Below are 26,023 nucleotides of genomic sequence, written 5' to 3' on the forward strand. Positions count from 1 at the left end.
AGGTGTCCTTGGCTAAAGATAATCCTCCTTTCTTTTGCTAAGCACAAAAAGGGAAAGGAAGGAGAGAGGGAGAGATGAGAATTGTGTTTGTAATTATGAAACACCTCTGTGATTGTGCCGAATGCACGGCACGGCAAAATGAATCATTGTACTAGGCGTGAATAATGCAAGAGGAGAGAGGAGCTTCTGGGTAAAAAGTTCACCTAACACATCTGTGCGGTATGAAAATCTAGATCAAGAACGCAAAAGAACATGCAAATACTCTACAGAACTTCCTCAGAATGTCAGAAACTTTTCAAATCTTTTTTTTTTTTTTCCCCCATGTGTTGTATTATTCATTGATATAAGATGTGTATATACATCCTACAGTAATCAGACATTGTAATTAAGACACAGTAATTAAGACATTGATGACCACTGATGAATTTTGAAAGTGCATGCACAATATATTGAAAGTGCATGCACAATATGTGCTATATTGGCTATTGGCTGATATAGGGATTTTTACAATTAATAGCAGTGGTTCTCAACCTTTTTGACTTAAAAAAAAAAAAAAAAAAATTAAATATTGATAAAATATTTTAGAGCTTGACATAACTAGAAAAATGACTTTAAACATCACATTTGTGTTTTATTTTTTTGTTTTTATTGTTGAAGTAAGAGTGTTGAACTTTATTCTCCTGCACATAGACTGTAAAAAAGATGGACAACGTGTGTCTGATTCTTTCCACTGTAGAAAAATGAAGCCAGAATATCCCAGTAATGGTTGTTGCTGATTACGTCGACTCATTCGCAAGCATAGCTGTCAATCATGATGTTACACCCCATTTTTATAGCATCAAATAACTAACTAAAACCAAGCTCGCATACCATTTGATTACATGGAGAGGGTAGGGTTTATGAACTATAATGCAGCCAGCCACAAGGGGTGAACAAAGTGCTTTGGCTTCACTTTTCAGGACTTGTGCAGCACACTTGCTCCCACATCCTATTCTTCTGCAATACAGAATGGCAGCTCAGCTGTAAGGTTTGTTTGAGCTGCACCCTCTACTGTACAGGCATGAATTTATATTTCCTTAGCCTGAGGCTTATTCATTTCACTTATGGTAAAAGGGCCTTTACATTTGCCAAAATTTTGTTTTTGTTATTAAAAAAAGAAAGAAAGCCCAGCCTGTGTGAGGAAAAAGTAATGCAAAACACTTTCTATAAAAGTAGTAACACAATTAGTTACTTTTTTAGGGATTAATGCAGTATTGGAACGCAGTGCTTCCCGCACATAGACTTTACTTGGGCAGGCCGCCCAGGTATATTAACGGCTGCCCCAAGTATATTTGGAGACACATTTATGCTTTTATTATTTTTATCCTCTTATACTTTTGTATCCGCCCAAGATAATGAAACCATCTGCGATCGATTAACTAGTGGAAAATCTCCCCTGGCCCTACGCGTTTCATACCTGCTCGTTCTGTGCGCAAGAACTGTTTACTCCCGCTAATTGCCACGTGCGCTGCAGAGACACGGTGGATATTTCACAAAGAGCGCTGCGCGTTGCAAAGTCACAAGGCGGCGCTGTTGCGCGTTCTACACTTCTACAGTCTCGCGCAACAATGCTTCAGACTGCTTCAAAGTGATTCTCAATCAACGAAAAGCACAGATGTATGCCAAATGATTGCTAATGAACTCACTCAAGTTGATGAATTATGACAATGTCTACTTTATGGCCTTTATATAATATGTTTTAGACGGTTGTAAGAATCTGAAGGATCAGCCCGCAGTTGTGTAGACATTTCAAAATAAGAGTCCTGGTGTATTTCGGGCTTGTTTATAATTAAAAGTCACACGCTAAGTTTTTCTTCTTCTGGGCATTATTGGTATTTTGGTTACACAATAAATTGTATTTAATTTGATTTCCATTTAATTCATATTAAATTATTGTAGTCCCCACCACAGGTAGAAAAGACGAAGAACATTATTTGACCCGTATATTATTCATTATATAAATTTTACTTGTAAAATCTATGTCCCATTCACTGAGAGAGACATAGCAAGGAGAACATAGGAAAAGGATAACCATTTAAATGCTGTAATTTTGCATAATTTACAATGCATAATAATGCATAATGTTAGTATGTAATTAAATGTAATAGTATGCTATGTAATTAAAATTAATTTCAATAAATAAAAATACTGTTAAAAATCACACATTATTTGTTGTTTGTCACATGTAGTAGACCATTTTTGTGCCGTGGGTATAGGAGGATTTTTCACCCGGCTACCACCGCAAGTATATTTCAAACCTGTGGGAAGCACTGGAACGCATTACTTTTAACTTCAACTTTAACTTTCCCCAACACTGTTGCCGTCATCTAATATTCACTTACAGCTGATTTAAAAAAAAAAAAAAAAAAAAAAATCTGCAATAATTTAATAACACTGTCAGATGTAATGTTTAAACGTCACTCTCCAAAACCTTCACCCTCTCAGCTCCTCTCTGCTGGAAAGAGCTGCCAACCTCCACCTTTATATGAACAATATTATCAATTTAATAACCTGCATTTGTAATAATTGCCAGGAAGACTCCTCATAGATCGTAGAACTACACCTTAAAAATTTCTAAATAGTCTTTGTGTCTCCAAACAGCACATTTTTTGATATGATAAGGTAGGTCAAACACTGTGGCACTTCAAACAGCTCTTCTTTCCAGTCTTATTTTCACTTCTGAGTATCATACTGACTGTGGTGGCGTTCCCTCAGTGTGCCATTGTGCCCTGTTTTTAATGACACACTCCACATCTCTCAGAATCTGCCCTCACCATTAACCCCGAGACACTTTTTGACCCTCACACTGTCTAAGGACCCATTAGACGGGGTCTGGTCGAGGGGTACATTGATGGACGCTTCTTCTGTCCCTATTGCCTGCATACATTTTCTGCTCCCACACACACAAATGTCTAAAAATGAAGGGAGGTCATTACTGAGGGGCGCAGAAAACTTTGTTATAGAAAACCCCTACTGGCACAGAGAATGTAAATCATCTGATACTGTCCCGTGTGTCTCAAATGTCCAGCACTCTGAATGTCAGGCACATTGTATGAATACACATTCATAAAGTAATGGCACAAAACTCAATTTATTTTGAAATTAAAAGGTCATTCAACAACAAACAGGCAGAGTAAATTTTAGTGCTGGTAACAAAATTGATATAAAGTGACTCCTAGAAACGTGTGGCAACTTCTAGGAGATGCAAACAATGTCTCATGTATAGTTTTTCCTTGCGAGTTTCACTGACATTTGCATTCTCTTATTAAAAATAAATAAATAAATAAAAAATATTTTATTTGTCCTGCATGGGAAATTTAGATAAAATATTCTGATGTCTTGGGTCTTCTAGGCCTTTTTTGTTCTCTTTTTTTTTTTTTTTTTTTTCTCTCTGTCTCTTTCTATTTCTCTGTCAGCTCTAGTGACTGTCACTGGACTTCTTATATTTACCTGCCAGAGATCAATATGGCAGCTCCTGTGGTGGTCTTCTCTGTTGGGCCAAACAAATAAATGTTTGCTTGACTAAAAAAAACATCACTTTAAATGCCATACTTCAGCAGTAAGCATTATAGCATTTTTTTGCACTAAAGAAAACCGACCCTTTGCCCGTCTGGGCTGCTTCTGCTCATAGGTGGAGTTTGTGGGCAGTAAATGCCAAAACTATTTTATTGTTGTTTGAGCATGACAAGTATATAACGTATCTAATCTTACATAAATAACCAAGGTGTTGTGCTGCTAGCCTGCAGTAGATGTTCTATGATGGCCTTATCGCGAACGTGAATGATTGATTTTACTTGGTATTTTATTGTTTAGATGAATGTTTACCAGTGTTATTTTATTATTATTTATATAGTATTTATAAAGCTGCACTATGTAACTTTTGGCCCACTAGTGGTTAAAAAATAAAATGGTATGTGTCTTAAGGAAGTACATTGTTTTGGTTGTGCTTTAGCTCTGTTCCTCTTAATAATTGAATGTTTTTTGTTGATCTTTTTTTTTTTTTTTTTTTTTTTTTTTTTTTAACAGCCTATGATTCCCAAGAGGTTTGCATTTTAAATAAACCATGGTCAACTTTTCTCATTGTGATGACAAACCTCAGCTTCACGCTACTCCCACATCATTAATGCACCACACTAGCTGGAGCTATTTTTTTTTTCCTGTGTACAGATATGATGTGACACATGGAGGAATAACGTATGTCTGTGAAATTCATCCCAACAGCTCTAAATATTATAGGTTTATCAAAGTGTATTTGAGTAAAGGCATGGTTTTGAAGATAACATTTAGTTTATCATAGTGTATGTAGTGTATCATAGTGTGGCTTTAATATTTTGAATTAGCTTTTAGTTTATATTTTCAGTTTTAATTTTTTTTTGTGCTTTGGTCATACTATTTTCTTTTGTCTTTTTATTTTTTTAATTTTTTATTTATTTATTTTTTAAATTCTATTTAGCTTCTGTTTAGGTTACACTTTATTTCAATGGTCCACTTTAGACATTCTATAACTATAAGCAACTTTGCAATTACATGTCAGTCAGCTAACTCTCGTTAGAGTATTAGTAGACTGTTAGATTAGAGCTAGGTTTTGGGTAAGCAGAATAGGTTGACATATATTTAAGTAACTTATAGTCAGTAGAATGTCTGTTGAGGTACCATCAAAATAAAGTTTTAGCTAAATTAAGCAGACAGTCTTCTAATATTCTAACGAGAGTTAGCTGACTGACATGTAATTGCAAAGTTGCTTATAGTTATAGAATGTCTAAAGTGGACCATTGAAATCAAGTGTTACCTTAATTTATTTTCATTTCAGTTTTAGTAATTTTAGTGCTTCAACTTAAATTCAGTTAGTTGCCAAAGCAACATTTCTTTTTTTTTTTTGTTAGAAAGATTAAGTTTTTCATCAAATATTTTATTTCAGCTTTATTTCAATTTAGGTAAACACATTTAATATTTTTAGTGGAGATTACAGATGGTGCTGTGAAGGTAAATAAAGCTAAAAAGGTTAGGGAACACTCAATTTTCTTTTACCAATTTATCTAAATCTTCTCTCTTTCTAGCTCAGAACTGTTCAGGTCATCGTACATGTGGTCAGTGCCTGGGACAGCCTGATTGTGGTTGGTGCGGAGACCCCACGGACACAGGTCAGGGCCAGTGTATTGAGGGATCATACCGTGGACCAATGAGGAGCCTGAGCAGACAGAGCCGAGAGAGGGTGTTGGACACCAGTATCTGTTCGAAGGAAAAAGGCTATGACTGGGCCTACATAACCTGCCCAGGTACACATAAAAACACACACACACACACTTGTGCATTTCTGCACTGATCAAAACCTCTTAATTATGGTGTGTGTGAAAACAATCTAATCAAATGGACACACATTCTTCTCACTTTATGTTTCAGCATGTCAGTGTAACGGACACAGTGTGTGTGTTAATGGCAGTGTATGTGAGCAGTGCAAGAATCTCACAACTGGGCCGCAGTGCCAGATCTGTTTACCTGGTTACTATGGAGATCCAACTAATGGAGGGAAATGCCAAGGTAAGATATTTCTCTTTATGTTTGTGTGTACAATATTTGTGTTTGGAAATCAGAGAGCATGACTCTTGAAGGAATAGTTTGCACACTCAGAAAGGAAGATTTTATCCTCATCTGCTCACTCTTCCAAGCATGCATGATTTTGTCCCATCCATGGAACACAAAAGATATATTTAACAGAATATCCAGATGTTGTTTTCCATATAATGAAAGTGGATAGTAAATAGGGCTACCAAGCAGCAAAGAACAAAAGTATCCCAAAAGTAGTCAATTTTAACCATGCAGTACATTTCTGTCAAGACCACTTCCATCAAAGATAACTGATACAGTTACCAGTCATAAGTCGCACGGGTATATTTGTAGCAATAGCCAACAATACATTGTATGGGTCAAAATTATCGATTTTTCTTTTATGCCAAAAATCATTAAGATATTAAGTAAAGATCATGTTCCATGAAGCTGTTTTATAAATGTCCTACCATAAATATATAAAAAATGTATTTTTGTGAGTGGATATGCATTGCTAAGGACTTCATTTGGACAACTTTAAAGGTGATTTTCTCAATTTTTTTTTTTTTTTTTTTTTGCACCCTCAGATTCCAGATTTTCAAATAGTTGCCAAATATTGTCCTATCCTAACAAACCATACACCAATGGAAAGCTTATTTATTCAGCTTTAAGATGATGTAGTATAAATCTCAATTTAAAAAAATTGACCCTTATGACTGGTTTTGTGGTCCAGGGACACACACACACACACACACACATATATGCATCTTTATATATCGATAATATAATTTATAATATGAATAAATATTATTTCTTTAATTTTTTTTATTTTAAATTAGATTTGTTTTCATTTCAAATCAATCAAATTAGTTTGATCAGTATAAAATGAAATAGTAATGAAAAATAAATGAAATACAAAAATTAAATGCACACATTTACTGATAAATATACTAAAATCTCTAATATATACTATCGCTTGTATAGTATGTGTTTGTACAAATGGCGGTGCATTTGTTTGCATTTAACTTTGTGAATTTACTAGAAAGCACAGCAAATGTGCCTCTACCAGAATGACTACAGGAAATCATAATATGTAATAAATGTTTGTATGAATGTGCGCATACATAGATTGACAGACAAATTGCCACTGTCTTTTCCCTTTTTTTATTCAAATGCCATACCAGATTGTTTCGCCATGGCAGGTTTGAATGTGCAGTGGTGTGAAAATGTAAGATGGTACAAAGAAAGATAATGAGTGAGTCCAATTTCAACCTGGGAAATCTAGAAAGGTATGAGGAGTGAGTAGAGGATCTGAGAACTTTCATTATTTGTTAAACTACCCCTTTAAGGTATACATGTGACCACATGATATATCAAACTGAAATCGATGCAGTAGTTAATTCATAAACAGTCTGCCTGCATCCAGATGTACCACAGGATATCCCAGTGTCCCCCATCTAATTTTGTTGTAATGGTTAGTGAGGCCATATTTCATTACGAGTGCGATATTCAACCTGACGCAAATTGTATTGATTTGATGTGGGCTCCGTGTGTTAGTTCATCACTGTGGCTTTTCTCCTGGTTTCCAATCACTGAGTTTATACACGAGCATCATCACTCTTAGAGATGAAACTGCATCGAGAGGTAGAGAAAGGCAGCAGAGAGGCGAAGAGGCGCAAGGAAGGTGGTGTAATAACATCATTCTCTGTCGGACAGATGTGCGTTTTCTCCACATTCTGTGACATTAAATCACTCTTAATCATTTTCTTATTTCCTGGAGTTGACTGCCCCACCCCTTCTCTTCGCCTATACGAGCGGTCCAGCGCTCACAGCGGAGGTTTGATAGATGTGCGGCCCTCTGCATCTCTCAAGGATACACGCTTTCCCTTCTTTATTTCTCCTCCCTGTTGAATACCTCTGTGATTAAGAGTGCTTTATAGACTGCTTCTTGATGTAAATGTGCATGTGTGTTTAATGCTCTGATTGTGGCCGTCGCTAATCCAGCAGTGTCATTTTTCAGCGTTAGTGAGCGGAGGAGATTTACCTCACCTCGTACACTAATACGTTTTAGCCACTGATCTGTGTTAGATTAGACGAGGAGAGATGGAGAGTGGCCCACTGTGTGGAAAACAGGAAAGGCTGGATGGATATCTCTCACCGAGTGTGTGTGTGTGTGTGTGTGTGTGTGTGTGTGTGTGTGTGTGTGTTGTCTGAAGGAGAAAAGAGACAGGCCATCAAAGTAAGATCAGGTTAAAATATGACACATGGCCGGCTGCCCTTGACTAGAGAGAGAAAACAGTCTGTGGAAGATGGAGGACATGTGTCCGTTTGAAATGGCCCTCTTAGTTAGAGGACAACAGAGGGCAGACAGAGTCCAGGGATTTTGTGCATGAATGTGTGTTTATGTCTTTGAAAGATTCGGAATTCATTCTTTTCAAGTGAAAGCAGTGATCTATGATCATACTTGTGTTTGTGGGCTTTTAGAGGTTGGTGGTATGGTGGGAATTTTAAATCATTAACAATATATATCAGTCTGTGTTTTATATATATATATATATATATATATATATATATATATATATATGATATGAATATAGTGCATGTATAATTATTATGCAAGTCAATATTCTGATCATATTTTTTTTTCATCATTTTATTCATTTCAAATCATATCAATCTTAATAATTATTCATTTTGTATATATCATGTATATATCATTTATAAGTGATATATAATTAACGAGGGCTGGAAGTTAAAAACGCCTTATATTCAGATGTGCATAATTTAAAGAGTTAGTTCACCCCAAAATAAAAATTCTGTCATTAATTACTCACCCTCATGTCGTTCCAAACTAGTAAGTCTTTTGTTCATCTTCAGAACACAAATTAAGATCTTTTTGATGAAAAAGATCATCATTCTGTCCCTCCATTGACTGCCTTTGCAACTACCACTTTGACACTTCAGAAAGTTAATAAAGAGATCGGAAAACTACTCCATATGAATCGAGTGGTTTAGTCCAATTTTTCTGAAGAGACACGATTGCTTTATATCAGGGGTGTCAAACATACGGCCCGTGGGCTGAATATGGCCCACAAAGGTGTACAATCCGGGTCACCGTGATTTTGCCAAGTAAGACATGTTCCTGGATCAACATATTTTGTTGATCCTGGAACAACATTCCTGTCTGAAAATTTAGTCTTAAACCTAAACCTAAATCCTACCCATAACTTATCCCTAAAATCAGAGGGGAAAGATAGGTGAATAACATTGATGTAGAAGCACCTAACCCTGGTTGCAAGCCTAAACTTGTCATAAACATTAAACTTGTCCCTCAAATCTGATTAATTGATTGGAATGTTGTTCCAGGATCAAGAAAGATGTTGATCCAGGAACATGTCGTAATTGGTGAAATCACATTCACCGTCCAATCCGGCCCAGGGGATGATTTGAACAGTTATGCATGGTCCACCAGTCATAAATCCGATCTCTATTCTGGACTTTCCCAAACTGTAATTTGTGTGGAAATATTACGAAGTCTGTAAACAGAACGTTAACACAGGCACACAGCTGAATATGGACGCAAAGAGGAGAACACAGACGTGCCAGCAGAGGAAATACTGTACTAGGCCAAGCTCACTGTGTGCAAAATATAGGAAGAAAAATATAAATATTGAATTGGGGTTTATATGAATGTATCTCTGAAGGGAACTGTCTTCAGAAAAGTTTCAATGGCATTTTCTTTTCCTCTTATCTCTGTATAAGTAGCCTATTATATAAGCGCAGCGCTGCTTTGTGTACAGCGGTAACCAAGGAAATGCTATATCGCTGCTGTAACACAAGCGCCACCTACTGTCAGAGAGTGAATTTGCATTTTCATTCGGTCCATCTGCTATGTGGATATTTTTGTTTTGTGCAGGTGTGTCTTATGTTGCATAATTTCACAAAGCTAAAGTCAGACCATGCTGTTTTTGCTGTAAATCTTGAAATTATACAATATAATTTAAATAAAAAACAACTGCTCATGCTCATGTGCATAACATCTTTGTTTGAATCGTGATTAAAATACAGTGGTGCCTGTAGCCAAATGGCTACACATATTTTTTTTGTTTAAGGCCAGTTTGGCCTGTTATAGAACAAATAAACAACAAATAAATTTGCTTAAACAAAGAAAAAGAAAAAAAAAAACAGCAACCGGTATAAAAATCTGCAAATTTGCTACAAAAAATTGGAAATAGCCATAAAAAAAAATCAAAATCTGTGCATTACTAATAAAAAATATTAAATAAAACATTATATTAAAAATCTAATAGTCTTTTCAGAGTAAAAACAAATGCAGTTTTCAAAGAGCATTGTGTTTTGTTTTGTTTTGTTTTCTTGCAAATTAATTTGTAGTTCGTCTGGTTAATATTAATGTAACTGTCATCTCACTAAGGTTTAAAAAAAAAAAGGTAATTCGGCCCACACATAATTACATTTTTTCCGATCCGGCCCTCAAACTAAAATGAGTTTGACACCCCTGCTTTATATGATGAAAAGATTTAATTTAGGCTTTTACTCACATGTAAACATTGATCAGCGAACATAAGCAGAAGCTCAACTGAACATAATCACGTACAAGAACAAACCTCTTGCAGAAGCTCAAACGTGCTGCGTAACACACGTGAATGAACTTCATTGGTTACGCGGCACGTTTGAGCTTCCGCAAGAGGTTTGTTCTTATGCGTCATTCATGTTCAGTTGAGCATCTGTTTATGTTTGCTGATCGAGGTTTATATGTGAGTAAAAGAGTAAATTCACTCTTATGCTCTTACAAATCCTGTTTTCCATGCCTCGCTATGGTTTGAAATTAAAGCGGCTTTGTACATGTGTGAATGGTCAAATTCAGTTACCATATTCGGTAGTGTTTACCTTTGTATTTGTTTGTAGACATTTACTTTGTGTTTTTGTGTTTGTGTGTGTACCTGACAAGAGTCATTCTGACCCTACAGCGGTGCTATTCCTGGCCTCTGACTGGACAAACACACATGCCCAACACCCTCATTTTCCCCTCTCTTTATTCGACCTGTATAAGTCATTCTCTGCTTGAGGTATAAAACACACACCTGTTCAGTCACCCCACATGACAGCCATAGCTGGACCTGCAGCATGAACGTGAAAGTTGTAGAATAGCGTGTTCATTTAATCTCAATGCAAAGATATAAATTCCATAAATTTTATGTAGGGATAGTACACCCAAAAATGAAAATTCTGTCATCATTTACTCACCCTCATGTCGTTCCAAATCTGTATGGCTTTCTTTATTCTGTGGAATGTAAAAAAATTTTGAGCAACTTTTTTTTTTTTGGCCATACAATGGAAGTTAATGATCATCCAAAATGTTTTGTTACCAACATTCTTCAAAATACTTTGTGTTTCCGCAGAAGTAAGTCATACAGATTTGGAACATGAACCATCCCTTTAAATCCATCAGGAGAATTTCAAGGCCCTCAATCGGAGAAAAGTTTAATCTGTCTTTCAAAGATTATATAAACATGAACCTGTAATAATGGCTTTAAAATCCATTTGAATCTGAGTTTTGGCTTTGTAAACTTTGTTGCCTCGGTAACGAGATAATTGAGCACACTCCCTCTAATTATAGTGTCTAATGAAGATTCCCTAATGATTGTGAAGCTGGTGGAACTAGTATGACAGTATATAATGAGATTATAATGAACATTTGGGAGGTGCATGTTCATGTAGTCCTGTTAATTGCAACGCTACAGGTAAATAAGCAGCTGTTTCTCCCATCCTGAATCTTGATTTGAGCCTTTCCAAATACGTTTTGCTTAAAGAAATCTGAACATTTGATGAACATTTGAATATCACTGACGGAACAAAAAAGGGATTTAGTGAACCAACATCAGAGCACACTATCTCTCTTTTTATGTCTCCATTGTCTCTTTCTCCCTTTATTGCCTCTTCCTGTTTACTTCTACATGAATCCTCATTAGATACATGCTGATAGTCGGCCACTCATTTCTAAGAAACCTCGCTCACTGAAGAGGATTCACTTCACTCATGGCATCTGTAGTGCAATGATGCGCCGAGCTGTACAGCTCACTAATGCCACACGTGAACTTATATTCATTTTCGGAACAATTGATGGGTACAAGAAAACCAGCATATCTGTGTATGAACATCATGTATATTTCTGTCTTAAACTATATAATTTTTGTTAATCATTCACTCATGGCATCAATCTCTGTGAGTACGAGCACATGGTGGCGGTCGTATAGAGCAGACAAGAGGGAAAAACTGTAGCATTAGACCCAGATGGAGGAGTACTCCATTTTGCCTCTCGCTCTGAACATTTCCCCCTTCTAATCTCTTTAAGGACCTGTTTGAGATGGCAGTTTGCTTTTCGCACACAGCAAGGTCTCAGCAGTGCCTGTCCCTTCCATGCTCCTCATCCCCAACAAAACAACTGTGGCATCTAATCATGTTTTGCCACATCCAGTTTGTGTTGTACAAGCTTCTGTTGGGTTTGGGGTGATTGGGGTGTATTCATGGAAGGTCATTCTTGGCATTCTTTATAAATACCTGTAAAAACAGGAAGAAAAAAAAAGCAGGAATGTGCATCATGTTGGATGATATATATATATATATATATATATATATATATAGTTTGGATATAAATATATATAGTTTGGATATAAATATATATTTGGATTATATATATACATAATTTTTTTTTTTCAAATTTTATTTTCATTTATCTTTAGTTTAACAATACATATTTACATACTTTTAATAATTTCTACAGAATTTAATAATAATAATCCAACCATTAGAGCTGCACGATTCTGGAAAAAATAAACACAATTTTTTTGTTCTCACGGTTCTCAGACAATTTTGAACAGACAACTAAACAAAACATGTAATTTACTTCAGGTTCTGACAAAATGTTAATTGCTGCAGTCTATTTAAAACATATTTCATTAATTTGAATTCATTATTTAAAAGAATCAGTTTGAATGAATGATTCAATGACTTAATCATGACTTTACAGTACAGTGAGTAACAGTACTACAATGACAAACGTAAATAACTGTTTGCCTGCCACTCTCGCTCTGTCTGCACAGCGTACGTGAACGCGCTGATGACTAATGATGTCTGCGTGAACAGGCTGCGCAGTGGTATGCAAACACTCATTGACTGATAGGGAACACATGCTACGATTGTACGAACATATTATTGTTCTACGCCTTCCACAGAAGATATATATTTATAAAAATACATTTAGACTGCTTAACATATTGATTGCTATCAGGATATGAGGAGACTTTCAACGAGCATAACAAAAAATGTTTCTGTAGAGAATCACCTATTGCACTTTTAATTTGAAGCGTGAAGTTAAGTGCAAAAGGGGATTTACTCTATTTTGATTGCTTCCGTAGACATCAGTGTTTATATCCAAACTATAAACTTTTATCCCAGTACTTCTGTGATAATTTTTTATTATTGTAACACAGAAATAATGATACTGTGTGGTTGAAAAAACTGTTTGTGAAGCTGTTTCATACCTATACATAACAACTGCTCTCTTTGGATCAGCGGCAGCAGCAACACAGATTTGAATGTGATCGTACTTGTCAAAGGTTTAATACACATTGCAAATCTGTAATTTAGGAATAAGATCGCGTGGGTGTTTGAATCGAGATTGCAATCATTTTACCAATTATTCATACAGCTTTACCATCTACCAACAGTCTTTCAGTGACAGATCAGCAGTATTGTATAGTACACTACGACTGTATCTGTCCTTTAGCTTCTGTACAGTAGCTCCAGTCTTTGAGATGTCTCCATGGAGCCGGCTGGCAGCATCTGCTGTATTTGGCTCAGGATAGTAACACATCACTGTGAGAAGACAACATAGGTCATGGGGGGCACAGCACCAGGCTCACCTTCCTATCCATTAATTAAAACCTTCTGCCCAATCGAGGTCAGTGGAGAAACACTTACCTGGAACCAATTTACTCAGAATGACTGTGGCTTTGGCCATTACGTCTGTATGTGGGCTTTATATAAAATTGACTCAACTTCCGTTGTCACATTTGCGTCAGAGATGGGAATATTACATTTGGAGTTAAATTTATAGTTCTTATACCTGTATATTACATGCATGCAGTGTGTAGGCTATATTATCCTATCTGGAAATGAAGCAATGGTTAGCCCTCTAACAAGCCAGAAATGAGTAACCTTATTTAGGGTTCAGTTCATCTAAATTGGTGAATGAGAAAAAGAGCGAGCGAGAAGTCAAGGGAAAAATACAAGAAAAAAGTGCTTCTTTTTTAGTTTCGTCAAGCAGATATGCCCACTGCACTTTTTATAGTGATGATAATTATTAATCATCTTGGCTTAAAAATGTTTTTTAAAGGGATGAGGACATTTTAAGAGGAGAGCAATAGAAATCACTGAGTAAATGTGCAGTGATTTATTAAGTGGAAAATGATTAATGATGGTGTATGACGTTTCGTTTCCTTTTCCCTTAATAGATTTAAACAGACAATTTTCTTTGTGTGTTAATACTTTTTACTTGTTGGTTACACCACATGATATCATTAAATTGAATCATTTTTTTTTTTTAAAAAATGGTATAAACGTATTTCTAAACCATCTGAAATGAACATATGGATATATGAGTATATTTCTAACTTACATATGCACACGTCTAATGAGTATGTATGTAGATAGATGATCTAGAGATGTTTGGTACACTGAACAGTTTTCACTTATTAAACAATATGTCAATTTAGGCATAAACCCAAATACCCTCTTTGCTTTATCAGATTTGACTTTCAGCCAGTCCTAAACTCGGAATGAAATGCGTCTGAGCCTTGCTCCTTTCAAGACTGGTTTAACTTCCATCAGCTTTAATGTCATCTCTGTGTGTTTGTGTGTGTGCATCTGTTTGTGAGGATTTATGAAAGCCTTCACTCTGGTTTTGTCACTTATGTTCCACGGTCTGTTTGCATACAAATATCAGTTTATCTCTTCTGTCTCCCTTTATTTTCATATTTATTTCCTTTCTTTCATTAAGTTTTATTGTGGCTCTAAATGAAGCATGTCAAATATATGCTAATGTTTGTGTGCGTTATGAAAAAGTTTTGTTAGACATGGTTAGGTGACTACTTTCATTGTAAGCGTGTTTGTGAGTGTGTGTTTTGTCATTTCCAGGGCCTAAATGGCTTTTGGCAGAAATATTTATGAGTGAACGTACGTGTGCGCATGTGCATGTGTGCGTGTGTGAGCGAGTGTGTGTTTGTAGTCTATCGCTTTCAGAGTAAGTGCTGAAACAGCAGCTCCAGGCAGTGCTGTTCCTCTGCTATAATGTGAGTACATTTTACACATCATAATTTAGCTATAAATCTTATTGCAGCATGCAGCGCGGAGCCACCGACACTCTGCCGCAGCCCGTCCCCACAGTCCTGTCAAAATGACTCGCATACAGATGCACAAATGCACACATGCACATAATATAAATGAACCTGCATGTAAACATTTGAGCTTATGTGAAAATCATGTATATGTGGCTCCTTGTTGTTATACTGACATGATTTGAAGCCTTTAAGTTACTGCGCTGTTTAATGCACTTTTATCGATATGCTTGTATTTTGTCCTGCATCAAACTGAACTGGAGTCTATACAATTAGTATAAACTAGATTTTTACATTTTCTGAAGAAAAGAGTGTCCCTTGCCATATATATATGTATGTATATATATACAGTGGTATGCGAAAGTTTGGGAACCCCTTGCAGAATCTGTGAAAATGTGAATAATTTTAACAAAATAAGAGAGATCATACAAAATGCATGTTATTTTTTATTTAGTACTGTCCTGAGTAAGATATTTTACATAAAAGATATTTACACAAGACAAAAAATAGCTGAATTTATGAAAATAACCCTGTTCAAAAGTTTGGGAACCCTTGATCCTTAATACTGTGTGTGGTTACCTGGATGATCTACGACTGTTTGTTTGTTTTGTGATGGTTGTTTATGAGTCCGTTGTTTGTTCTGAGCAGTTAAACTGAGCTCTGTTCTTCAGAAAAATCCTCCAGGTCCTGCAGATTATTCAGTTTTCAAGGATTTTTTGCATATTTGAACCCTTTCCAGCAGTGACTGAATGATTTTGAGATCCATCTTTTCACACTGGGGACAACTGAGAGACTCAAACACAACTAATAAAAAAGTTTCAAACATTCACTGATGCTCCAGAAGGAAACACGGTGCATTAAGAGCCGGGGGGTGAAAACTTTTTGAATCAAGGTATATTGTACTTAATTTGTTTTCAGGGTAACATGTAAGTATCTTATGTTGCTTTCGAAGGGCAGTACTCAATGAAAAAAATGATATTTCAACAAAAAAAGAAAAATTTGGACATCTGCATCCTGTTCAAAAGTTTTCAGCCCCGGCTCTTAATGCACCGTGTTTCCTTCTGGAGCATCAGTGAATGTTTGAAACTTTTTTATTAGTTGTGTTTGAGTCTCTCAGTTGTCCCCAGTGTGAAAAGATGGATCTCAAAATCATTCAGTCACTGTTGTAAAGGGTTAAAATATGCAAAAAATCCCTGAAAACTGAATAATCTGCTGGACCTGAAGGATTTTTCTGAAGAACAGAGCTCAGTTTAACTGCTCAGAACAAACAAGGGACTCATGAACAACCATCACAAAACAAACAAACAGTGTATATATATATATATAATATATATATATATATATATATAAAAAGAATGTTTTCCTTTGTCAATTGTCTCTTGTTGGCTGGAATGAAAAAGCGATTGGAGTGCATGCTGGGGAATTTGAACTGAGAGTTGTGTAAAGAACAGACCTGCAGATAAAAAGCCAACAAGCTATAAAACCTCTTGATAAAAAGTGTGTGTTCTTTTCTTCTCTCTCTCTCTTTCTTTGTTGCTCTCTTATTCATTTTATTTAGAAATATGACAGCCCTTTTATGGCTGTATCTGGATCCATATAAAATCTGTGGCTGGGAGAGCTTTCCCATGCTATTTAAACAAGTGAATGAAAAACATTTTAATGCAAGGTTGCTCTGTGAAGGCAGCTAGTTCATTTTATAGTCTAATGGCATTGTCTAATATGACACTCTGGCTGGGAAAAAAAGTTTAAGGCATGTGGAATCTGCTGACATCAGTTGTACCGGAGAAGGCTCAGCATGTAGCGTTGCAAATACAGCCATACTCTACAAATTGCAGAGTAATTAAACCAGCTAATTGATGTGTACAGCATAAAGACATGTGACTAGATCTACATAAACACAGCCTCACCTCATCATAGTGTGCGATCACCTCTGTGTCAATGCTCTGTGAAGGTGATGAATATACTGACAAACACCTGCATCCTTAGCTGCAAAAACCCTCAGATACCTGTTATGAAGAAAATGCAGTCAGTAAGCAGTCATTTAGCAGACGTTTTAGTCCACCTCAGCTGTTGCAGAGAGTTGTGCTGTTAGTTTTGTAAGCAATTAAGCTTAAGATTTTTACCTTGTCCACAATAAGAATAGGTGAGAAAATCCCTTAATCCCCCAGACTTATATTGAACCATATTTTGAAACCAGAACATTATAGCGAATTGGTTATGGATTCTTTTCACTTCACCAAATAACCACCAAGCAACTGTCAAGAACAGTAGCAACCACATAAAAAAGTATATACATATATTACCATCCCAATATAATTAAGAATTTTGCAAACACTTTTATTTAAAGCGGCACGGACTTGGGTTGTAAAGAATAGTCTCTTGTTTGCTTGTTTAGGAGCCTCACCTCAGTGATGCTAATCTGCTTAATGACCTCTCTCTCTCTCTTTCTCTCTCTATTGAGTAATGGTCTCTGCTGCACTGTGTTAAACTCTGTTTGTGTGTGTATGTGGTTTCATTCTGATATTACTATCTGATAACCTTTAATGAGAATTGCATATGTAATGAGAGGAACACTAGCTCCAGAGATGTAAGCTCAGGTTTGTTAAAATAGTCACGTCTGTTTATATGCAAACTGTGCCCTGTTTATTTATAGACTATTGTAGTTCCACTTAAAAAGTACAAATAATCTAAAAATGGTGCATTTATGAGAGTTCATGAGAGTAGTGAATTTATTTCCCATTTATTAATTGGGTCATCATTACCTTGAGTCAGATTATCTCAATGAATCAGTTAAACCAGTTCAAATAATGAGTCCGATTCTGGTTCTTGAGTTCTTATAGGCTCATTGTTTGACCAAAGTTTCAAAGAATGACAGTTGACATTACCCCTGGCCGTTTTTGCAACACCTCCAGGCAGCTATTGTATTTATCTCTGCTTGAATAAATACCAAAATCATGAAAACTGCTTGCCAAACTCACATTTCAATGTTTCAAATCAGCAATGCAATCTTACATGAGCTGTCTCATAAACAATGTTTCTCTCTCAAATAGCATTAAAATGGCTTCAATTCCAGGTTCCTCCAGCCATTGTGCATGTGCAGTCCTAAGTGAAAATATACTAATTGTTTCTGTAGCCTTTTTGACCACTGCAGAACACTGTACGATAACTGTTGCTCTTCGCTGTAATATTCATTCATTTTAAATATGTACACTTTTATTACTGAAATGCTGGGAAGTGTTTACAAGAACAATATTTCATCACCGCTCCACCTCAGCGAAAGGAGAAAGAGGAAAAAAACACGTTTAAATAAAAAATAAACGTTTGAAATGGGCCGTTACAGCAATACAATTTTAAATTGTATTATATACAATTATATATATTAAAAATATAAACCAAGCTGCTTTATGTTTACCTCATGTAAATAAGAGGCTGTATTAACTAATTTCCATATTTTTTAAAATTACATCCATCATTTTGAGATAAAATGCAAGACAGAAAACAATTTCAACTATAGCGTGTCAATCTACCTATTTTTATACAGGAGATTTAAATAATCACATAATAAATAGGATATTATTTTAATATAATTTATTAGTATTAACATTAACATTTTATTTACAGCAGACAATCATGTGAGCAGCGTGTTCCCGGGTTCGGGTTCGGGTTCTCACAGCAACATACAGTAGCATCCCGGATGCTGTCTGTGTTAAACATGAAACCAGAGTCAAGCCCTTATTTTCTTACCAGTAACCATAGTGACAGTAATATCAAAGATGGTAGCATCCATAAAATTGAAGTCTTCTTATCCCTTTGAACACAACAAGAGTCCAATCAAGAGCCAATCCGTCAGATCTTCATTAACTGACAGCATGCGTTTATATCTTCTGGTGGAGAGTGGAGCATTTGAGTCACGCTTAGAACACAAAACTGACGGGAGCAGCTCCGGTGGAGAACACTGACTAGATCTAAAACCTTTAGATGACACACAGCTCATATCTCCGTCGCTGTGAGTTACCAAAACCAGACTACTTTTACTTTTATGGTGCTTTTGGGTCTTTTTTAAAGCTTGAAAGCCCCTTTCTTTGTAATTGCATGGGAAAAAATCAAAACCACAGTCTCCAGTTACTCCTTTTGTGTTCCACAGAAGAAACAAAGTCATACAAGTTTTGAACAAGATGAAGATCAGTAAATAATTACAGAGGTTTCATTTTTTTTTTTGGTGAAGTGTCCCTTTTGTCTTTCTCTTTATCTATGTCTTCTCTTTTCTCTCCAGCCTGCAGATGTAACAACCATGCCAACGTGTGCCACCCCAACTCAGGGAAATGCTACTGTACCACTAAAGGGGTCAAAGGGGACCAATGCCAACTGTGAGTATGACTACGTTACCCATCATCAGCAATCCTCCCTGTCAGTCAGAGAGTGATAGACATGAGCCCTTCAACTAAACACAAAGATTCCTCACATTATCATGCTTTCATTAGCATCATATCACATTTTATTCACAGATTTAACCCTCTCGTAAGCTCTGTTATTAATTCCCACCTAAGTGTCTTTCCAATCCCAGGACATTAATTTTAATGGCAACCTCTGCTGTGCTGTGTCAGTGAGCCCCCTGTTCACAGTGGCAAAGAGAACTTATCAGTGGCTTAAATAGCACTTTTGGGGCTGACACCATGCCCTGTGTGTGTGTGTGTGTGTGTGTGTGTGTGTGTGTGTGTACGTACTGAAGTCCATAAAGACATAGTGCTGTGTGGATGTATTTGTAACAGGCTGCACCACCGCCACTGGCACTGATAATGTATTAAACAGTAATGAGTTCCCCAGGACTTAAACACAGTTCTCAAAAGTTTATTTTTTCCACACGCCCTCTAGTTTTTTTTTTTTAAAGTATCACTTATGTGACCTGTGGGTAGAGAGTTAGATGGCACACAAGCAGTATAACTTCAAACACATGCCTGAATCGCATGGATGAATTTGCCTTGTTTGTTGGTACTGCTCAATGTCGTTGTTGATGTTTCGCTCATGCAGCACATCACATGGCAGTGGAACTGATGTACATGTAGGTGTATTTACTCTGTTATGGTACACTGATGTGACTCATAGGCTCCAGTTGGAAAACATTATTTTCTCGGATCGCCAAACTTTTGTTAGCGAACGCAAAAGCATTGAAATATATTTTTCTCATGTTTTTCAATAGAAACAAATTGTTTTCCATAGGCATACCCAGTATTTATTTTCCATCACCATTTAATATAATGAACTAGAATGCTGCTTTTATATATAAAACCAGTGTTAAACATGAAATCATGAAAGAGAAAAAAGAAAAGAAAAAAAACATTAGGTTAGCAGAGTAGCCATATGTTTTGCTGTCCACCTGTTGTTGCGTACAGTCACAAACAAGTTTATGTGCGTGAAGTGACTAACACTCACATATACTTTCACATCACCATGGGAACCGCTGAAGTGATTAAAGACAGTGAGTCACCCAACCTGAGCAATGGCAGCCTGAGTGCGGAATCATGTCTTTGAGCACATAACACTGCAACAATCTTCCTTTAATGATAATCATGCGAGGATTAAGTCACAGTCTTAATATGCTTTATGCAATTCAATATATATATATATATCAATATAAATAACTTTTTTTTTTTTTTATCAGATAGCTTGTAATAGTGATGAAACATGCAATATTTGTTGGACACAAATCTATTGGAAGTTTTTTTCCATAGGACGATTTATCTATCTTTTTGTCTACCTCGCCCTCTTTTTCTCTTCCTCCATCAATTCAATTTCCATTTTTCCTGCTCTAACAGATGTTTGATGCAGACTACATGCAGAATTGTAAATGGATATGAAAATGTATCCGCTCTGTATTTGGTTTGTATTTGAGTCTGGATGTTTACGTTTGGAGATCTGGGTCTGCATGTTTATCCATGCCCCATTTTATTTTCAGATGTGCCCATTTCTGTGTTCACTGAAATGAGCCGAGTAAGCTGGCCCAACAGCTGTGAATATATGTGTGTTTTGAGGGATTGTTTGTCATTTTTGCTTTTGTCTTTGTTGATAACATGGCTGCTGCAATTATATTAGAGTACTGTGGTGTACAAACACAACCATAAAACATACATAATGTTTGTTCTATGCACTGTTGATCAGTGTTGGGGGTAGCACATTACAAGTAACACAGGTTATGTAATCAGATTACTTTTTTTAAGTAATGAGTAAAGTAACATTACTTTTAAATTTGCAACAAAATGACTTACTTTTACTTACTTTTTTTTTTAAATAAGTAACGCAATTTACTCATCTCACTTGCACAAAAACAGATTCAGTATTCCTCTAAATGAATAAAAACAGTGAAATGCAAATTCAGAATATTACGCAAACCTGCATAATTAAACTCTAAATAATACAAATATACTTTATGTATTTAATTTCACTTAATTAACCATGTCTTTGCTGGTGACTTTCGATGATCCAATTTAACCATAACAAGCAAAAATGACTTTAGATAAACATCACAATTGTGTTTAATTTTTTGTTGCTTAAAGGGTTAGTTCACCCAAAAATGAAAATTCTGTCATTAATTACTCACCCTCACGTCATTCCACACCCATAAGACCTTCGTTCATCTTCGAAACACAAATTAAAATATTTTTTGATAAAATCCGATGGCTCAGTGAGGCCTGCATTGCCAGCAAGACAATTAACACTTTCAATGCACAGAAAGCTACTAAAGACATATTTAGTGATGGGTGATCTCAAAACACTGCTTCATGAAGCTTTGAAGCTTTATGAATCTTTTGTTTTAAATCAGTGGTTCGGAGCGTGTATCAAACTGCCAAAGTCACATGATTTCAGTAAACAAGGCTTCGTTACGTCATAAGTGTTTCGAAATGGTTCACCGCTGGGTGGCGTGACTTTGGTAGTTTGATATGCGCTCCGAACCACTGATTAGAAACTTAATGAAAAAAGCTTCATGAAGCAGTGTTTTAAGATTGCCCATCACTATATATTGTTGAATAAAGTCGTTATTTTGTTTTTTTGGCACACAAAAAGTATTCTTGTCGCTTCATAACATTAAGGTTGAACCACTGTAGTCACATGAACTGTTTTAAATACGTCTTTAGCAGCTTTCTGTGCATTGAAAGTGTTAATTTTCTTGCTGGCAATGCAGCCCTCACTGAGCCATTGGATTTTATCAAAAATATCTTAATTTGTGTTCCGAAGATGAACGAAGGTCTTATGGGTGTGGAACGACATGAAGGTGAGTAATTAATGACAGAATTTTCATTTTTGGGTGAACTAACCCTTTAAGTAAAAGTGTTGAACTTCTCCTGTGTCCTATTCAAAAATGGCAGCACAGCTGTAAGGTTTGTTTGAGCTGCGCCCTCTACTGTACAGGTGTGAATTTGCATTTCCTTCAGCCTGATGCTTATTCATTTCACTTTTGGTGTGAAAAGTCCTTTACATTTGCCAAAAATAGAACTTTTTTTTTTTTTGTAAAAAAACAAAAACAAAACAACAACAAACAAGCAAGCCCTGCAAAGGTGAGAAAAAAGTAACACAAAAGTAAGGTAGTGTATTACTTTTAAAAGTAACTTTCCCCAACACTGCTATTGATAGCATTTAATGAATGTAACCTACTCTAGTGTCAACACTAGAGCAAGTTTGATGATTTCAGTTGAACATGTCATTTTAAGAAGACATTAATGCTTTTGTCCGACTGAGATCAAACTTTTGATCAAAAGTGCATGCAAACACACTTACTGATGCTCTTGTGTCTAAATGGGAGCAAATTTCTGCATCCTTGTACCAAGATCTTGTGGAACAATATTTCAAAAGCTGTTATAGCAGGAAAAGAAAGGCAATCTATAAGGTGTAATCTTATTTGAGTGCAAAACGCTGCTTGTACAAGAGAATTTCAAGATACTAAAACAATAAATACTGTCATAAGAAAGACTGTGCAGTGGTGGGGACTTTTCAGTCATTCTTTCTGCAGGTCACACGGTTACGCCCGTAGGTGGCAACAAGTGACCGTCTTTATGAGTGAGTCATTTGAATCATCAACTGATTTGTTCAAAGCTGTTATGGCAGGTAAAGAAGGACAAAAGTGAAGATGAGTGTAGAGGTTTGGCGGCTACAAATGTAGTTTACTTATTAGAGTTATCAATTTTAATTAAATATCAATTTTACTGCCTATTTTTCTCTTAAATCTCTTTAAGGGAAATAGACACAAATGAGAAAACCGTTGGCAGTAAGAGTTTAGAACTATAGAGTTAATGTGAATGCATGATAAATATATAGACAGACAATCTGATCCTGGAAGAATATGATGACAAATGTTCAATTCTCTGACTTTCGTTTGCAGACTTCGGCATTTTGGCACGTTTGTGACGTTTTCTGAAAGTTTTCCTCTGAAATCTGAAGCAGGAGACAAATGTCTATTTGCTCTCATTGCACTGCTGTTTAGAAGAAACAACTGAGATATTAATGCAATCTCAATTATGTTTTTTTTTTCTATAGGTCTGTAGGATCATGGTTCACAAATTTTTTTTTTTTTCAGTTCTATTTTGAAAGCCGTCAACCTGGCAAGTCAAGGAATTCAGGTAGTGTTATATATAGAAAGAAAGTGACAGAAATTGAGTGATGTTTTAAAATCTGTGAGACGGTGAACAGCAAGGTCTCTTTCAAGGTTCTTTTCTCTTTGTTGCTTTGTGTCTTTGTGTTTGAAAGCACAAAGAAGGGTGAGAGTCAGAGTGAGAGAGTGTGAGAAAATAAAATGAGAGAGAAAGACGGATCAGGAAAAAGACAGATTGAAGGGAGAAAGAGAGGAAGCTAGCAGGTGGCCCATGGCCTGTTTTAGCCTGTTTCCTGTAATGAGCTGAGCTGTCTGTTCAGCACGGCGGGAGAGACGAAGATGTGGTACTCGTTTAGAAGCCAGTAGAGGACAGAAAGGTAGTGCTGTTGAAGACAGACTTCCTCTCAGCTGAATTGTCCTGATCTGGACTTTGCATTGGCCTGCTGATGTTTAATGCACTATAACATTTTTGCAAACACTTGAATTACCCTTAATATTTTTTCAATAAAGGACAACATTCATTATAAAAATATTAAATAGCTACATAAATATATATATATATATATTTTTTTTTAAATTGAACAAAACCATTAGGTGCCATCTTTTCACTAGAATATATGATCTTTTGCATGCATGTTATTTTTTAACAAATGTTATTATAAACTCAAGACAAGATAATTAGATGGATGATTAAACATATTCGGTAATCACCTGTAGGTTATGTATTCATTTTAATATATTCATCTCATCATGTAAAGTGATGCAACTAAAAAGTTACTCTTTATCTTGTTTATTGAACCATCTATCTATCTATAGATAGATATCTAGATAGATAGATATCTCTGTCTCTGTTTGCATGTTTTTTCTATATTTTCCCATTTCTATTTTTATAACCATCCATCACCCATCATTCATCCGTCAACTCATTTTTTAAATATCTTATCCATCCATCCATCCGTCCATCCGTCCATCCAATCCATTTTTGTTTTTATCCATCCATTTTTTGTTTTTATCCATCATCCATCCATCCATCCAATCCTTTTTTATCCATCTATTTTTTTGTTTTTATCCATTCATTTTTTGTTTTATCCATCCATCCATCTATTCTTTCCATCCATCCATCCATCCATCCATCCATCATCTATTCTTTACATCTTGTCATCTTTTCATCCATCCATCCATCATCCATCCATTTTTAATATCTTTTTATCCAACCATAATTTTTAAATCTTTTTATCCATCCATCATCCATCCATCCATCCATCTTTAATATCTTTTTATCCACCCATAATTTTTGAATCTTTTTATCCATCCATCCATCCATTTTAATATCTTTTTATACAACCATAAATTTTAAATCTTTTCATCCATCCATCCATCCATCCTTCATCCATCCATTTATAATATCTTTTTATCCAGCCATAATTTTTAAATATTTTTATCCATCCATCCATACATCTATTCTGTCTTTTCATCCATCCATCATCTATTCTTTACATCTTTTCATCCATCCATCCATCCATCTATTCTTAATATCTTTTTATCCAACCATAATTTTAAAAATCTTTTTATCCATCCATCCATCCATACTTTGTTTACTCACTTTGCTCATCTGTTTATTATTGTTTAATAAATTGTAATTTTTATAATAATGTGGTTTTATATATAGTAGTTCAGCAGCAGCATAGTTTCCTGTTCACAACATCTACACTCATTTTGTTAATGCTTGTTTCATTTCAATTTAATATCCCTTTTTATAATGTCGAGTCGAGTGTTGTGTGCGTTTGTGTGCTTGTGATCCACGAGGAAGCCGCTATTTAATTAGACAGGCCCTCCTGAGGAGTACTCAAGCGAGAACGTTTAAACCCTGCGAGCAACAATTGCGTATGCTTTTGTGAGACACGCACACACAGAGCTGTCTCAGTGTGAAATGTGGCACTCCGAGGATTTATCTGCTAATTCAGTCTCCTGCGAGCAGGCGCCACACACATTCTGTTTATTTAGTCAGGGTAAGGGTCTGTTACCGTGTTGCTAGAAGGATCAACACAGGGCAGTGTACCACACTTTTTCTCTCCTCTCTCTCACCTGTTTCTCTTCTTTCTTTCTTTTCAAACTAAGAGAGCAGTTGGACTAGACAGATGACTAGAGGGCATGCCCACTGTCTGACACCTGCTGTTTTCATTCTCCATCCCTTTATTTGTTCTCTCAGTCCCTGTCTTGTTATGTCTTTCTCTTGCACTTTTTCTGGACTTCATGTTGTGCTGGAATTGGTGCTCTTGCTATAATCTGCTGTCATTCAACAGCAAAGAGGTCAATCATGCCAAGAGAAAGCTTAGCTATCTCGTAGCATTCCCATTCATCTCAGTGTCTGTTGCTCAGCTGGCTGGCGCAGGACCCCCGAAAGTATGGAGACATTTAGCTTTTTTATGAAATAAAAATACAG

At 36.0% G+C, this 26,023-nt stretch overlaps 1 protein-coding gene across 10 annotated transcripts in view; it reads left to right on the top strand.

The window, feature by feature from the left end:
• atrnl1a (attractin-like 1a) overlaps positions 1-26,023 on the top strand; it is a 243,238-nt gene that overhangs the window by 80,412 nt on the left and 136,803 nt on the right. For all 10 annotated transcript variants that reach the window (XM_051916269.1, XM_051916266.1, XM_051916265.1 and 7 more), the window contains 3 exons: positions 5,097-5,315; positions 5,440-5,577; positions 19,273-19,366. In XM_051916269.1, coding sequence (XP_051772229.1) covers positions 5,097-5,315; positions 5,440-5,577; positions 19,273-19,366 — 451 coding nt within the window. The remainder of the gene's footprint in view (positions 1-5,096; positions 5,316-5,439; positions 5,578-19,272; positions 19,367-26,023) is intronic.

The sequence above is a fragment of the Ctenopharyngodon idella genome, chromosome 13, assembly GCF_019924925.1.
Source record: "Ctenopharyngodon idella isolate HZGC_01 chromosome 13, HZGC01, whole genome shotgun sequence".
NCBI lineage: Eukaryota > Metazoa > Chordata > Actinopteri > Cypriniformes > Xenocyprididae > Ctenopharyngodon > Ctenopharyngodon idella.